The 17,020-nt window shown below is 43.3% G+C and overlaps 1 protein-coding gene across 1 annotated transcript in view; it reads left to right on the top strand.

The window, feature by feature from the left end:
* The window catches only part of LOC122808664 (CD209 antigen-like protein E), a 242,928-nt gene that overhangs the window by 182,120 nt on the left and 43,788 nt on the right, over positions 1-17,020 (top strand). Inside the window, exon 4 of the mRNA XM_044079640.1 lies at positions 6,682-6,854. Coding sequence (XP_043935575.1) covers positions 6,682-6,854 — 173 coding nt within the window. The remainder of the gene's footprint in view (positions 1-6,681; positions 6,855-17,020) is intronic.

Raw genomic sequence — 17,020 nt, 5'->3', positions numbered from 1 at the left:
TAACAGGCATTACTGTGGCGATACAATGGGGAAACAGAACCCACATTCTTCTGATCGTTCTTCACCAAAGGTGAATGTATTACCAGTTGAGCTACTTACACTATGCACATTGCACATCTACACACAATCATACACACGGGGTGACTGATGTGAAACCAACAGGTATACACAACATATTGTGCTTTTATGCAAGAATCAATAACTTGAAATGTTTACCACCAGTGAGACTGAGGTGGTATTGCAAGCCCTCTGATCACATGGCATGCATATCCTGGCCAAGGGTAATAATGGCAAGACTTTTCTGGAGAAAGTGTGGTTGGGTGCAGTACAGGACATCACTTCTGTGAGTGGACACAATTGTATTTTACATCAGGTTAGTCAAAAGGAAAACAGTATGTTTTTGGCATGGCAAGAAAACACATGTGACATTGTTAAGGACATGTCCACCTCAGGTGGTGGTAGTCCAACAACCCAGAAGTGGCAGAGTTCCCAATATCTTTCCTTGGGGATGGGGACCGACATACCTAATAGTGATCTTGATCTGGAAACCATGATGTTGACGGTGATTTCCAAGGTGTTTGTATGACATATACCAAGCTAGTATTAACCATTATATTCACATTCATATACCATACCATATTACACCGCACCATACTGTACTTTGCCGTACTGTACCACACCACACCATACCATACCATGCCATACCACCCAGTGCACTGCATGTGTGGTGGATCTTATTCTGCAAGTGGCTTCTGCATATTTGTCTTCCAGTTACTTCTTGTCTGCAACTGCAATGCTCTGTGCAACAAGGTATGGAGGTATCCATATAATGTTCACAGATTCTGTCCTATAACTGTATGCATGTCAGCGGGAGAGGTGGTGTTTGTTTCACTGTTACCACAGATATCTTCTCTTTCTGCTTTCAGTGGTTCCAATAGTGGCAGTGGTGCTGGTGGTGGTGGTGGGGGTCCAGCACAATGGGTCAGCACATGTCTGATGTCAGCAGGACAGCTGTGATGATGATGGCACTGTGCACCATATCTCACAATCTCCAAGAGCAAGAAATTTTGACAAAGTCTAAAACAATCAGGGTGCAAAGTCCCAAAAACAGGTACAGATTTAAAATATTGCTGTTATAAATTTAGAACATTGCAAGAATAGCCGGATTTGTGTTAGTATGCATTTTCTGAATGATATGGAGTCTGAAACTTTAATGTTTGTAGTTACTTATTGCCTTCAATCCTCAGTGATTTCACAGAAAACCACAAATTCTATGTGGGACCAATAAAAAATATGAGGCAAAAATCTGGGCATACTGTGAAAATCTGGGACAGTTGAGGGGTATGTTATGCATGCACATGGCACAGTCTGTTGACATAGATTCATAGGTTGGTACTAGGCTATCAGCTCTAGGGCCTATACAAGCCTAGCTATAACAATTCCCTGGCTATTTCTTCCCACAATATTTACTTCCCTGGTCCCCTGTCTAGCAGGGTGACTGATGTGATCCCAGGGGTGAATTTCCTATCTCCCATCCAAACGTCAAGGTTCCTTTTGAAGAAGGACAAAGAGATGCTCTGCTTGACATGTATGGGCAGTCTATTCCAGAGTCTGGGGAGTCTCTGGGTCAGGAACCTATCCCTCCAGCATGTTTTGTTTATTGTGATGACAAGGTTTAGATCCCTGGAGCGTGTGGCTCTGAGGGATTGGGATTTCTTTAAGTGCAGCATGTCCAACAGCTCTGGGTTTGGCATGGCCTATGTTAAGCTGAGATCGCCTCTGAGTAGACGATATGCGAAAGAGTATAGCTGGAGTTTTTTTTAGATGGTCAGTATAGGGCATCTGCTTTAGGCCTGTGATTCTTTTAGTGAGGTATTTCTGTTGCCTTAGTTATTGCAGATGTCTTGAGAGATACATACCAAATGAGGCATTGTATTCTATAATGGGTCTAATGAGGGATGAGTACAGTGGGACAATGACCTCCTTTTTTCTGGACGATAAGTCCTTAGTGATGAGGTGTGCCACATAGAAGGATTTTCTGACTGTTGTGGTGATGTGGTTATCAAAGGTGAGATCTCTGTCCACCTTGTGTCCCTAAGTCTCTTATCACACTTTCGGTGTTTAGTGTACTGTCACCTATGTGGTAATTCATGGGTGCGTGTTTTTTCTCAAAGGGGATAACTATACATTTCTTGGCATTGAGCTTGAGCCCATGGCTCTGGCACCAAGCATCTGTTTCTGTAAGGCCCTTTTGTAGAATAGCCACATCATTTGGGGATTCAATAATGGCTCCCAGTTTGCAGTCATCTGTGAACTTTGTTAGCCAGAGTCCCTTAGAGTTGGCCTGTACTTCAGAGACGTAGATGCCAAACAAGAGCAGTCCCAGGACTGAACCCTGAGGTACTCCACTTGCCACTTGTCTGGAGCTGGATTTGGAGTCGGCTACTTTTACAGTGTGGGTTCTGTCAGTAAGCCAGTTGGCAACCCATGAAGTGACATAGGGATTTATGCCCAGTTTAGTAAGTTTATCTATGATTCTAGAATGGGGGATGGTGTTGAAGGCCTTGGTGAGTACCAGATAGGCTGTGTGGACTGCCTTACCCTTGTCCACAGCTCTGGAGACTGATTTGAAGAAGTCAATCAGGTTCAGGAGACAAGACTAGCCCTTCACAAACCCAAACTGTGTGGGGTCCAGTGTTCGAAGGTTGCCAATGTCTTTGTTTATAAGTTCCATGATAATACGTTCCATGGCCTTCCAGATAAGGCTTGTCAGACTGATGGGACGGTAGTTTCTGGGATCCAAGGTGGATCCCCCCTTGTGGATTGGGATAAGTGTAGCTCTGCGCCACTCAGTGGGCATGAAGCCTGAGGTGAGGCTATGATTAAACATGACAGTTAGGTGAGGTGCCAGTTCATTTTGTAGTTCATGTAGTACACAGCCCGGGATGTCATCTGGTCCCATGGATGCTGTATTCTTAGCTTTGGAGAGTGCAGTTTTTACCTGTGTGGCTGTTATTACTGGAATTTGGCAATCTTTCATATTGAGATGGGCCCTTTAGGGGGTGAGAGGGAGGTGAAGTTGGCACTGAATTGATCTGCCAGGATATTGGCAATATCCTTGGATCAGTATATTTAATGCCATTCTCTTGTAGCTCAGAGCAGATCTGAGCATTGCCATTTAGATTATTGACATAGCTATAGAATGCCTTGTGGTTGTCTTTGGAATCTTTGGCAATTTTATTTTCATAACTAGCTTTGGAGGATTTTATGAGGTATCTCAGTTTCTTACTGAGGTTGATAAGGGAGTGGTTTGCATCCTGGGATTTTCCTCTTTTCTGCAACAGTTTCTTCCTTTTGTTGTAAAGTTTGTTTATGGCAGGGGACCACCAGATTGGCTTCCTTTTTTTGGAGGAAAGCATCTTGGTTCTATTTGGGATGGCATGATTCATGCATTAGTGGTTGTGCTTGTACAGTGCCTTAGTGTAGGATTCAGCAGTCGAACTTTCAGTTCCCGTCTGCATGGGTGTCATGACGTTTGTCACTTCTGACTTGAGTAGCATGAAGTTGGCTTTGGAGAAGTTTTTTACAGAGGGTTCCTTACTGGGAGGTGGGGGAGGGATGTAGAGTTAAGGGTGATTAGCTTATGGTCAGACCTGACCAACCAAGTAGTGACCATAGGTGTGGAGCATCAATTTCTCATGTTGGTATTGACCAGGTCTAGGATATTGGAACCCCTGGTGGGACTATGGATTAGTTGATCCAGGGCATTGAAGTTTATGAATTCCAAGGACCGTTGTGTCAAGGTGTTGGTACATGAGTACTTTTCCCAGTTAATGGCAGGGTAGTTGAAATCACCCAGTATTAGGGTGTTTAGTTGTATCTGAATATTTTCCAGTATGTTTAGAAAGGTTTAGTGAGAACTTTGTAGCATGGTGAGGGATCTGTACCAAGCTACAATTTGGATTGCAGTCTTACCTAGTATTAGTTGCACCTGGAGAATTTCAGACACATTGTGTTGGACAACTAGCCCTTAGTTGCTCTTCCAGCAGCACTAACATTGAATGGCTCACACACATCCCACTGTGTAAGGAGCTTGATCTCAGATAGGCCAAAATTTATCCTCATCAATGTTTGGTGAATGAATTGCAACCATGAGCCTCACACATGCTACACAGGGGGTCCCCAGTGAAGATGGCATCAGTGAGCCAAGCTGCCTCTGACATGCACATGCACCCCATAGCGGAGTGTCATGATGATGTGTGTTACTGCCCTGACTCCAGGACTTCTTCTGACCTGGATGCAATACTTGGTATTAATCAACAGATATATAGGTTATTCATGCAGACACATACAGCCTCTAACCACATAATTATGAAGATTGTGAATGTACAGTGTGGCCTGTGGGATGATATGAAATTCCTTTATCACCTGCCAGATAATATCTGGGTATGTGATCCCTGACACTTTACTGCCAGATTGGTCAGCTGCCCCATCTACCTCCCATGACTCTGAGCATATGATAGATAGCTGTACTGCCATGTCAATGAGTCCCTTTTACCTGTGCAAATGATGATGACTATGCTCTTCTCATACTAAACCTGTGTGGGTAGGGTAATATCTAACACATAACTTGGCCAGTCCATGTACACTGTTGTATACACTGGGATTGATAACACATGCATCATTTAGTTCTGTATTATCTGGGTCATGGCCCATAGCTGTGGATCAAATTATGCCAATCTACCAATGTTGTGATATACATCATCTGCTTTAGCCTAACACGAGGTCCAGTGCTGACTGTTCCAGTTCTGGGTGGCTGTCCTTTTCCTTGACCATTGCTTCACCAGGTATTGTGGTCCCTGCTTGGGTATTTCACTGCCTCTGAAGCTTTTTCCACTCAGCCATGTTATGTAACATGGTATGCACTACAAAAATCTGGCTGCAAGTTTCAGCCAAATATGCTGATCTCTCAACAGAGGCATCTAGACAGCAGAAGCATCTCTTAAGATGCCCACCTTCATGTTCCACCATGTTCTATATGTCTATATATACAGCATTATATATCTCTTTGCATGGACTGGATGTTGCGGATGGGGTATCGTGCATGGTTCTACTATATATATATATATATATATATATATATATATATATATATATATATATATATATATATATAGGGTTCCTATTATGTTGTCGAAAGACAACAATGTCGAATGCACAGAAGAGTGAAAGCAGTGGATATCGACATTCGGATTGTGAGATCGCGGTACAGTGAAGATTGGAATGTTTGCCCTTTCCTCACTGTAGTGCAATCTCAGAGTTGGTATATATATATATATATATATATATATATATATATATATATATATATATATATATATATATATATATATATATGGGTTCATATTATGTATCATATTACGCCACTCTATTTTACCCCTAACTACTTACGTCTCACACTCACCTCTGCCTTGAGTGACACTATTTTCTGCTCTTTTATAGGTTCATAGGTGTTTATTAGGCTAATGACCACAAGGGCCTTTTTAAGCCTAGCCATGCATCCCAAATCTCTGACGAATTCTGATACCCTTGAAAAGTGTAAGCATGGGCCTGGGAGATGAACCATTTACAAGTTACCTGTTTGCATCAGAGACATAGGTAAAAAACTAGGGACGAATTTCTGGTTTCCCATCCAGTTGTCCAAGTCGCACTTGAATTGGATTAGGGAGGAACTCTGCTACACATGGATGGTTAGCCTGTTCCACAGATGGGGAAGTATCTGTGATACATACTTATCTCTCCAGCAGGTCTTATTTATATCACGGGCAAGGTTTAAGTCTTTAGAACGGGTAATTCTGGTACTGTTTGTTTTGTGGATATGCAGGAGGTCCATCACAGTGGGCTCTGACAATGCTCTGTATGTCAGGCATAGATCTCCCCTCAAAAGCCTGTAGGAGACAGAATACAGGTATAGGGCCTTGAGGCGGTCTGCATAGGACATATTACTTATGCTGTGTATTATTTTAGTGAAGAACCTCTGTGGACGTTCCAGTTGTTAGATATGCCTAAATAGGTACATATAAAAGGGGGCATTGTACTCAATGATAGGACTGATGAATGCAGAATACAGCGGAACAATAACTTCCTTGGACTTAGATGCCATACCTTTGTTTATAATTTTTGCAACATAGAATGATTTTCTCTCCACTGTAGACACATGATGATCAAAGGCTAGATTACTATCTATGTGTGTCCCTAAGTCCTTGACTACTGGGTCAGTTCTAAGGGGTGTGTTGTCAATATGATAGTTACCAGGGAATCAATATGATAGTTACCAATTTTTGCCCTATGCACTGCACTAGCTCTCTGTAAATATCATCTTCATAGGTTCATAGGTGTGTACAAGGCTAATGGCCCTGGAGCCTTACAAGCCTAGCCCCCCAAAAATGCCCAGGCACCTATTGCTATTATTTTGTTTAAACACATGCATTTTAGTCATACTTTTTAATATTACCTAGTATCTATGGGACATTTCCTATACCTGTAATTTTCTCTGGATTTAAAGCATTTAGACCCATTAGATGTGTGCACTTATTAATAAGGACCTTGCAAACATTAATTAGCATTAAATGAGTCTGTCTGCAACTTACAGATCATGTGAACATTTTTTTTTATTTCTAGCAACCCAGTGCAGTCTCAACCCATGGGGCACCTCCATATTTTCTGGTTGGACAACATATTTTGGAAACAGCACCTACTTCTTCTCAAATGAACAGCTAAACTGGGAAAACAGCAAGAATGCTTGTCTCTTAATGACGTCACATTTAGCAGTTATCAACAGTAAAGAAGAGCAGGTGAGATTTATTTATATTTTTACTTAGTTACTTACTTTTGTTAACTAAGGATAATCTGACTGAACTATAATGCAATTTTCAGCAGAAGCCTAGGATGAAAAAAATTCCACTGTTATACAACAGATGTAATAAAAAATCACTGTACACAGACATTCTTGACAGTATATATAAACTAATTACAAAAATACCCATGTACATAAATAAAAAAATATCAGTAATGAAGGTTAGATATAAATACACCAACAGTATATGTCATCATTTAAATATAAGGTTAATAATGCAGATAGTATAGTCACTAAAGGAGATAGTGGAAGAGAAGAAGTGACTAGGATGGATAGGGTTGGGGAAAGGATGGAAGGAGATTAAATTCTGGTACAAGGACAGGTCCTAATGGAGGTTAGTGAGATTATTAGAATGTATAGACAAAAAGGACATTGTGGTAAAGAGCATTTATGTACCAGCATTTTGGTACATGAAAAAAAATCAGCACACTCAGTCATACAACCTATCACTTTGGATCTGGCAAGGCTAACCCCTTCACCCCACCCTTGCTACACTACTGCTGAGAAATTCTTGGAGGCTTTGGGTCTGCAATCATAGGACTGTGCTAAGCCTATATTTTAAAAGTAAGTTACAGATTGATAGCAAGATTATTATAGTATTTTATGTGTGGTTTTTAACAGGTTAAATGTTAAATGGTGTTTTAGCTCTGCTCAATTAATCCTGTGAAGTGCGTAGCAATGAGGAGTTTTGTTAGGGAGATTAGCAGCATATTTTACAATTGCATTGCATGCTTATTTCAGCTTATAATGGCAAGTTTTTGGAGTATTACTAAAGATAAAGGATGCCTTAGCTGTGCTGTTTCAGACAGACAGTCCCCGAGATTCACAAACAAACATTTTCCATGTAGGAACAGTGTAACTGCTCCTGCATGGAAAATGGCCACCTCACAATCCAGGTACGTGCCATTTTGATGTGCATGAGTGCTCTAACACTGTTCCTGCATGGAAACCCATGCAGGATGCTAATCACCTCATTTGCTGTTGAAAACCATGTAAATGAGGTGAATTAGCGATTCACCAACTTGCCAGGTCTCCTTGCAGGAACTGTGTTAGAACTCCAGTCCACTAATGATTGGCAGTAGATTGTTATGGTGCCGAGGTGGCAGCTCGATGCCCAACCTTCAACAAAGGCACGCCCATTTACGCATGTCTTTTGAACGCCACTTGACCGCGGGGAGGACATGAAGAATCCACATAGAAGGCATTCCAGCCGCGAATCGAACAGGAGAACCTCTTGTTGTGAGGTGACAACACTACCGATGCACTACCGTGGCTTCCGGCAAGGTGATTATGATAATGAATTACCGAATACATTTCTGCAAAAAACACAACGGAGGCATGTGAGCTGTGAATAAAGCAGGTATTAGAGCAGCTATGAATGCCAATGCCCAAATATATGGTCATTGGCATGCAAAACCGTTCATCATGAATAAAAAATAAACATTTATTTTTGTTGGCTGATAGCCATTGAATATGTGGGAAGTGGCATGCAAATGTGAAGGGACAGAAAATAAAAAAAAAGGGGGGAAAACATAAGTATTATAGAAAACTGCATTCTGCCATTATAGTCAGTGGCATGCAGAAAGTAAACAATGGCAGAGAACAGTGGTTGCTAAGGGGGAAGGCTTGTGTGTAGTGCAGTAACTAGGGATTAAGGCAGTGGGGTATTTTAATGAAGGGACTTATACTGATTCACAAATTTCTTCTAAGTCTCACACTGCACCTAACCATGTAGGTGCTCTAACACCACCGTGTAGACAGGAGGACCAACTAACATGAAAAGGGGATGTGTCATGCTTGCTGTAAGCACATTGTAGCTCTGTTGGCCGGGTTTGTGCTTAACTAAGCACAGCTAAGTGAGGGTGTGTGTCTGAAGTTGTATAGTCTTATTCCATGAACTGAGGAGCATGTTCACTGCCAGGGGAGGACCATTTCTTGCTGTTTACACTAGCTAAATGGGTCTGGGCAGCGTTCTGGGGATTAAATAGGAAGGACATAGGAAAAGTAAAAGGAAATAGCAGAACAAGGGAAATGCAGTAAAACAGCCATATGGGATACTGCAGCACACAATGGGCCATTGCAAGCTCTCATTAATACAACTGGCAGGTGGTTGCATAAAGGGCAACAGCACAATAAAGGAGAAATGAAGTAGAAATCACTAATATGGGACTCTTGCAACTTACAATGGGCAGGCAAAGCTCATAATAATACAGCTGGCAGGTGGCTGCATAGCTGAAAGTGGGAGGAGATGTAAGTAAAAAATAATTAACAAAAAGGCAACAGCAGAATAAAGGCAAACATGCCCAAATTACAACTAATGCCTCTAACACTCACAGTGGCCAATTCAAAGCCATGAGTAATATAGCTGGCAGCTGGAATGTATCATAGAAAATCAATCACACAAGCAGTAGTTGCAGCACACCACTATAAAGTATGCAAATACCCCTCAGTCTGGTTTCTCCCACAAACTCTGCACCTTTGGAGTAAACCTGGGAATTTTAACTGGCAAAATGCTAGGGGCTGCCATCACTTTGATACATCAGTATGTACTGGAAGCTGATTGTGGTGAGGAGGATAATGCTGACAACCACCCCAGACTCAGGAGGAGGAGGAGTGTTCAGACCCAGGGTAACCTACCAGGGGCTACATGACCTGGAGATAGTAGAGTGCTACAGGGTGGACAGCGACATATTTCAGCAAATTGTGGAGCTGTGCCAGCCCCGCCTCACATCCAGAATGAACAGAGTGTAGCCTTAAGAATACTAGCTCCACGTACTTTCCAAAGACCTACTGGGGATATCATGGGGGTGTAACAGGCATCTGCATCTAGAGTACTCTACCAGTTTTTGGATGGCATCCTACCAAATGCCCATGACCACATATACTTCCCCAACACCCGTGAGGAATTGACCAGCAAAATGTGTCTCTCCACCATGTATCTGAATACCCACAGGTACTAGGTGCCATAGACTGCACGCACATCCACATCAAAGCACCACCCAGTGAGCAGGGTAAAGTCTACATAAACCACAAGGGCTTCCCCTCTATCAACTGCCAGGTCATGTTCAATACCTAGGGCATTATCATGAATGTGTGTGCTGGCAGCCCTGGAAGCTATCACAACTTCCACATCTGGCATTCCTCACAGCTGTATCAGGAATTTACCAGGAGGGACATCTCATATGTCCATCTGGTGGGGGATGCTGGCTATGCACTGGAGCCATGGATGATGACACCCATCAGACATGCACACACACCCATGCAAGAATGCCATAATGAGGCACAAGCACAAACCAGGATAATTATAGAGCATGTGTTTGGGATGCTCAAGTCACGGTTACACTGCCTGGACATATCTGGTGGAGCCGTGCAGTACTCTCCAGTCACATGTGCACACATGTTCATAGTATGTGACATGCTACGCAATATGATCCTACGGAAACAACTGCAGCAGGAACAGGATGGAGGAGGGCCACACAGCCCCCCCCACCATTGCCAAGGTCCCCACAGGCACAGAGGGACTTGGATAAGGAACCCCCTGAGCCAGCCCATGTAGGCAGACACAGGGGTGCCCAGTACGGCCTGGCCTTGACAAAGAGGCAATGCATAGCACACACACTGACAACGTAGGCACCCAGGAACTGACACTTCTCTCTACTTGCACACACAGTAAAAAGGGATGACACATGCATCACACTACCTGTAACTTACCATGTATAGGCAGTGTACTATGTGAATCCAACATAGGCAGCCCTCAAGTTCCATACACACAGTCAGTTGCCTTAACAGTAAATTAATGTATCAGTATGTTCTGCTAGCATATGTATGGTATTGTTGCATGCATGCAAGGGAATGGGGTGGACTACTGGGATAGCAGCAGACAATTGACAGCTATGTGGGACACCAGGAAATGTCCTCCCAGTATTGGCCCCCCAACACTATGGATTTTTTTCGTGTTTTATGTCTGCTTTTGTATATAATGAACATGCCTGCACAGTACAATGCAGTCTGTACCCACACCCATAACGCCAAACCTCTGACAGTAACATGTCTGAACAAGGGTCAGAATAAAATGTGGAACAAAGGCACAATGATAGGCATGCGTTTTAAATATTGCCCTGACATACTGAGAAAGTTGGTAGGGTGAGGGGTTTGCAGTAGCAGACATTGTCTGTAGGATATGTAGGCTGACACAGTAATGTCTGTAAATATTTTGTAATATCACTCTTCAATTATACTTAAATAGCTTGCCATAAAAACACATGTGTATGCAGACGGGACAAAACCTCTAGCAAAACACCCAGACAATCTGCCAGAAAATGTACAGCAGACAGGTATGGCCACACCAGGATATCACATCTTAGGTTACACAGAAGCAGAAGATCCCCATTCAGTATATCACCAAGTTGCTGGGCTATCACTCAACTGGCTGTAGCCACACCTCCCAAATGGCCTTGCTGGGCAAGAATGTACATAGCTACCATCATAATATCAGTCTACGCATCATACGACTACTATTCCTCTGGTAAAGCACTGTGATGATTTGAGGATGTCTGACACTAGGTAATGACACAATACATCACACTGTCAGAATACAGATAGGTCAGAAAATGTCTACCAAAACAAACCATTACCCCGAGGAAAGTCCTCTGTACTTCTGAAAGGTATGTCTGTAGCACACAAAACCCTGGACCGGAGTACACATATCTCTGGAATGGAGTCCCACTCTAACTATACAAGGTCACACTGGGTATGCTCCTACACTTAGAGAATCACAGGACATGTTGGAACCTACATTGGTCTATATGACTATATTGTGTAGATATATCTGTGCATACAGACAGCTATGTACACCTTAACTGTCCTTACACACACATCAGACAGGATTACCCCAGCTAGCTGTAGGTGGCCCATATGAGATATATCCGCATCTGTTGTGTGTGACACACATGCAGACATACATGCCCAACAGATAACTATATATGTTAAGCATACATACACATAAATGTGGGGAAGTGAAAGACAGACAGTGATAGACAGAGAGACACAGGGGGACAGTCACAGCAGCATGGGTCATACATATGGGTACCCTGAATTGCATACAGTGATGTCCTGTTGTGGACAGTGGCATACTGGTTTAAAACAGTGGCATATACAAGCATAAAAGGTGAGCCCCATTGTGTAATAGTATTGAGGTTGGGGTGTTAATATCACATCACCTGCGTGTGTGTGTGTGTGTGTGTGTGTGTGTGTGTGTGTGTGTGTGTGTGTGTGTGTGTGTGTGTGTGTGTGTTTAACACCCACTGCCCTACATTATCAGTCCTGCTGATGTCATTCCCCATATCAGTACCTCTGGCCATCTGTCAGCCCAGTAAGCTCTGTAGTGTGTGTAATAACTGACTAACACTATAGTACAAATAACTACTTAGGCAGGGGTTCTACTCTTGTATCCGGCAAATATGTTTGTAGGTAAAAGTATTTTGATATGTTTCCCACCCACTGCCCTACTTTATCAGTCCTTTGATTTCATTCCCCATATCAGTACCTTTGGCCATTTGTCAGTCCAGTAAGCTCTGTAGTGCATGTAATAACTGACTAACACTATAGTACAAATAACTACTTAGGCAGGGGTTCTACTCTTGTATCCGGCAAATGTGTGTGTGTATGTTTGTAGGTAAAAGTATTTTGATATGTTTCCCACCCACTGCCCTACTTTATCAGTCCTGCTGATGTCATCCCTCTTATAAGTTCATAAGTGTGTAGTAGGCTAATGTCCCAGGAGTCTTTGCAAGCCTAGCCCATAGAAGGGCCCTGCCATTGTGCCACCCGATGTTACTTCCCAGTGCCTGTATCAAGTACAGCCACTGCAGTGATCCTTGGGGTGAACTGTCTATTACCCATCCACTCATCAGGATTTCTGTGAAACAGGGTCAGCTAGGTGCCTGGCATGACATGTATGGGAAGTGTATTCCAGGGCATGTGCAGTCTCTTGGTGAGGGACCTGTCCCACCAGCATGCTGTGTCGATTGTGGTAATGAGGTAGAAGTCTCTGCAATGTGTGGTGTGGAGGGATTAGGATGTCTTCATATGTAGCATTTCTAAAAGAGATGGGTCAGACATGGCTTTGTAAATCAAGCACAGATAGCCTTTAACTAGATGATATGACATAGAGAATTGCTGGAGTCTAGGAGTAGGGCATGTGTTTAATGCCTAGGAACCTCTTTGTGAGGTACTTCTGTGGCCTCCCCAGCTGTTGCAGGTGTCTAGTGAGTTATATGCCAAATGGGCCATAATACTTGATGAGTGGTCTAATGAGGGAAAAGTAGACAGAGATGATGATCTCTGTCTTCCTGGATGCAAAACCCTTGGTAATGCGATGTGCCACATAGAAGGAATTCCTGACCACAGTGGCAATTTGGTGGTTGAAAGAGAAGTTGCTGTCAACTTGTGTCCCCACATCTCTTATAATGCCTACAGTGTTCATTGGGTCCCATTGATGTGTTACTTACTGGGAACTGAGTGTTTTACCAAAGGGGATGATGATAAATTTTGTGGTGTTAAGCTTCTGGCCATGGTTTCCACACAACACATTGGTCTCAGTGAGGCTTTTCTGTAGGATGTCTGCATCACATGTGGAGTTAATGATGGCTCCCAGCTTTCAGTCCTCTGTGAACTTGGTCAGCCAGAGTTCCTCTGTGTTGGGCTGGACTCCAAAGAAGTAGATGCTGGACAGTAGACTACCCAGTACTGATCCCTGTGGGACTCCACTCGTGACTTCTTGCCAGTCTGACTTGGAGTTTGCCACTGTTACACTGTGTGTTCTGTGAATCAATTTGGAACCCACCTACTGATATAGGGGTTGATGCCTAGTTTGGTGGGTTTATCAATAACTCCTGACTGAGGAATGATATCAAAAGCCTTGGCCAGATTGAGGTAGGCTGTATGCAGTGCCTTACCACCATACACAGCCCTGGTGACTCACTAAAAGAAGTCAATCAGGTTGAGCAGGCAAGATCTGCCATTCACAATGCCAAACTGTGAAGGGTCCAGAGTTAGGAGATTACCTATATCTTTGTCAGTCAGGTCCCTGATGATGCAGTCCATACCTGTACATAATAGACTTGTCAGGCTAATGGGCCAATAATCCCCATGGTCTTTAGTTGCTACCCCTTTATGGAGAGGGATGATTGTAGCATTGAGCCATTTTGGAGGGACAAAGCCTGAGGTGAGGCTGTGACTGAACAGGGCACACAGATGTGGTGCCAGGTCTCTTTGTACGTCATGTAGAACACAGCCACGGATATGTTTGGGTTCCATGAAAGCTGTATTCTTTCCTGTCGATATTGCAGGTCTAACCTGGGCTGCAATAATGCTGGGTGCCTGTCATTCATCTGCCATTGTGATTGTTCCCTTAGGGGGGAGTGAGGGGTAAAACTGGCACTGAATGTGTTGGCAAGACTGTTGCCAATATCTCTTGGCTCAGGATAGGGGTTAGCATTGTGCAGTAACTCCCAGCACTTGTGATTATTGCTGTGCAAGTTGTTGTTATAAGTGTCAAAGGCTTTTGTGATTGTTGTTAGTGTCTGCTGCAATTCTTCCTTCATAGCTGGATGTAAATGATTCTATGAGGGATCTCACATTGTTGTTGAGGCTAATAAGAGGGTTTATCAGTCTTGGGACACCACCTTTTACTGCAACAGTGTCTTCCTTTTGCTGTACACTTTAGTAATGGCAGGGGACCATCACATTGGCTTCCAGTGTTTGGAGAACATTGTCTTGGTTCTGTTGGCTATGGCTAGTACCATGCATTCATGAACATGTTTGTACACTGCATTTGTGTATGAGATGACAGTCATGCAGCTACTTTCCACTTGCATGGGTGAAGTGAAATCATCCACCCCTGTTTTTATGACTCCAAATTCAGCTTAGGAGAGTTTTTTTGAAGGTGATTACCTTTAAGGGGGGGTGTGGGTGAGATGTGCATTGCCCTGGTGATTACATCATCTTTGGATCTGACCAGGTAGAGATTGACTACTGTTGTCGAGCAATGGTCCCATATGTAAGTAATCAACACAAGTCAAGGTTGTTGCATACTCTACTGGGGGCCAGTATGAGCCGGTCCAGGGCATTGGAACTGATGAATTTCAGAAAGCATTGGGCCAATCTATTGGTGCTTGACTACTTTTCCCAGTTGACAAAGGGGTAGTTGAAGTCTCCTACTATGTCAGTGTTTGGTTGGACCTTGATAGATGTCATGGTGTTGAGGAATGTGGATTGACAGTCTAGGGACATGGATGTGGACCCACAGCAGGCTATGACCTGGATTGCATTATTACCCAAAGTCAGTTGTACCCGAAGTATCTCAGATGCATTATACTGGGATACTAGTCTGGAGGTGTGCATATCTGTTATGAATCTAGAGACATCCCCACCTGTGGAGCTGTGGTCCATGTTTAGGGGCTGACAGCTGTAGAATGTGTCATAGCCTGTTAGCACAGGGCTGCTGTCTGTTGATGTAAACCAGGCCTCTGTTACAGCACAATTGTCAATGTTCTCCATTTTGAGGAGTGCTTTGAGTGAGTTGAGAGTTTAATGTCTACTGTTGAACAGCATGAACCTCAGATTGCATTCATGTCTAGCTGTTACGGTGGTAATGTGATTTGGAACACTGCCTAAAAAGGCACTATAGGGGTGGCAAGAGACTTAGCCAGCACCTGGAAACCCACGGGTGACAGATGCAGACAATCTCTGGCAAGGCATTGAGGTCTGTCAATCATATTATCATAAGCAGAGAGAGATTGGATCCCCTGAGATTGACAAACAACACATAAGCTAATGTTGAAGTCAATCATTTGTTGATAGCACTGCAGCATCATTCTGGGTGATGGTAGTATACTACTCAGGGCTACTGTCATACCAGCCTGGACACCATAATCCAAGAGCTCAACCATGTCTCTTGTCATGTAGTCTAGGGAGGTGCATCTCAGGTCATTCACACCCACATGGATTATGATAGAGTGATACTTGTATTTGTTGTGAAGTGACCTGACTGAGTGTGTCATGTGTTGAATGCTGGCATGTGCAAAACAGCTGGCTGTTACCTTCTCCATATTCAGTCTAGTGAGTTGGACATCTGTGTGCCTCTGTATTGAGTCATCCATGATTACTGTATTGGGCAAGGCAGTTAGCATTACAGGCTTAGGTTGAGGGGAACACTGTGTAGGTGACATATGTATCCTTTGGCATGTGCTGTGTTGTGGTGACTGAGTGGGTGCCTGTCTTGCTGGTCTGTGCTGTTTGGGTAAATGTCCATTGACTGCCTCTGTGAAGGTGGGTGTGTGGTTTGTGAGTGTACATCAGGGCTGTGATAGTGGGTGTTGTGGCAAGCTATGTGTTCCACATGGTGTAGTGCAGGTGTTGACCTCATCCTCTTGACCAGCTACTCTAGTCTTTGGTGATATAGGGGTAACTCTCACAAGTCTGATTGTTTGGAGTTTAGAGGAGAGGATTGTCTGTGTACATGAGGCAGTTGCAACAGTGCCTCAGAATGGCCAAGTGCACCAGGTTAATGGGCAAATGCACAGAAAACTGCACTTCAATCATGCCAGGAGGGGTTTTTATAACTACTAAGTACTGTGGCTAATTATGTGAGGAACAACTACTGCTGATATCTCTCAGGTGTGTTAAACTTATTGATACAATACCCTATTGAAGTGCAAGGCTATTATGCTATTTGAAGTGCAAGAGAGAAAGAACTAGCAAAATACAAGGGAAAAACTGAAGGCATACTTTCTGCCACCTGTAATACTTTATCTCAGCTGTGCAGTTATAAGCACTTTTGGCCAGTTGTTAGTCCAGTAGGTTCTGTAGCACATGCGGTAACTGTGTAACACTGTAGTACAAATAACTAGATAGGCAGGAGTTCTAATCTCAATACTAGCAAGTGCGTGTGTGTGTGTGAAAATCATATACTGTGTGGTTTATACCATTTTGAGTTGTGTACCACCGTCTACACTTCCCCTTACTCTAATTTACTAGTCCTGTTGATGTCATTCACCTTAGAAGTGGGTGAGATTGTATAAGCTCCATGGTGCATCTGATAAC

This window comes from Protopterus annectens, chromosome 8.part0, assembly GCF_019279795.1.
Source record: "Protopterus annectens isolate FY-2018-M chromosome 8.part0, PAN1.0, whole genome shotgun sequence".
NCBI lineage: Eukaryota > Metazoa > Chordata > Ceratodontiformes > Protopteridae > Protopterus > Protopterus annectens.
This window is presented reverse-complemented; position numbering and strand designations above follow the sequence as displayed.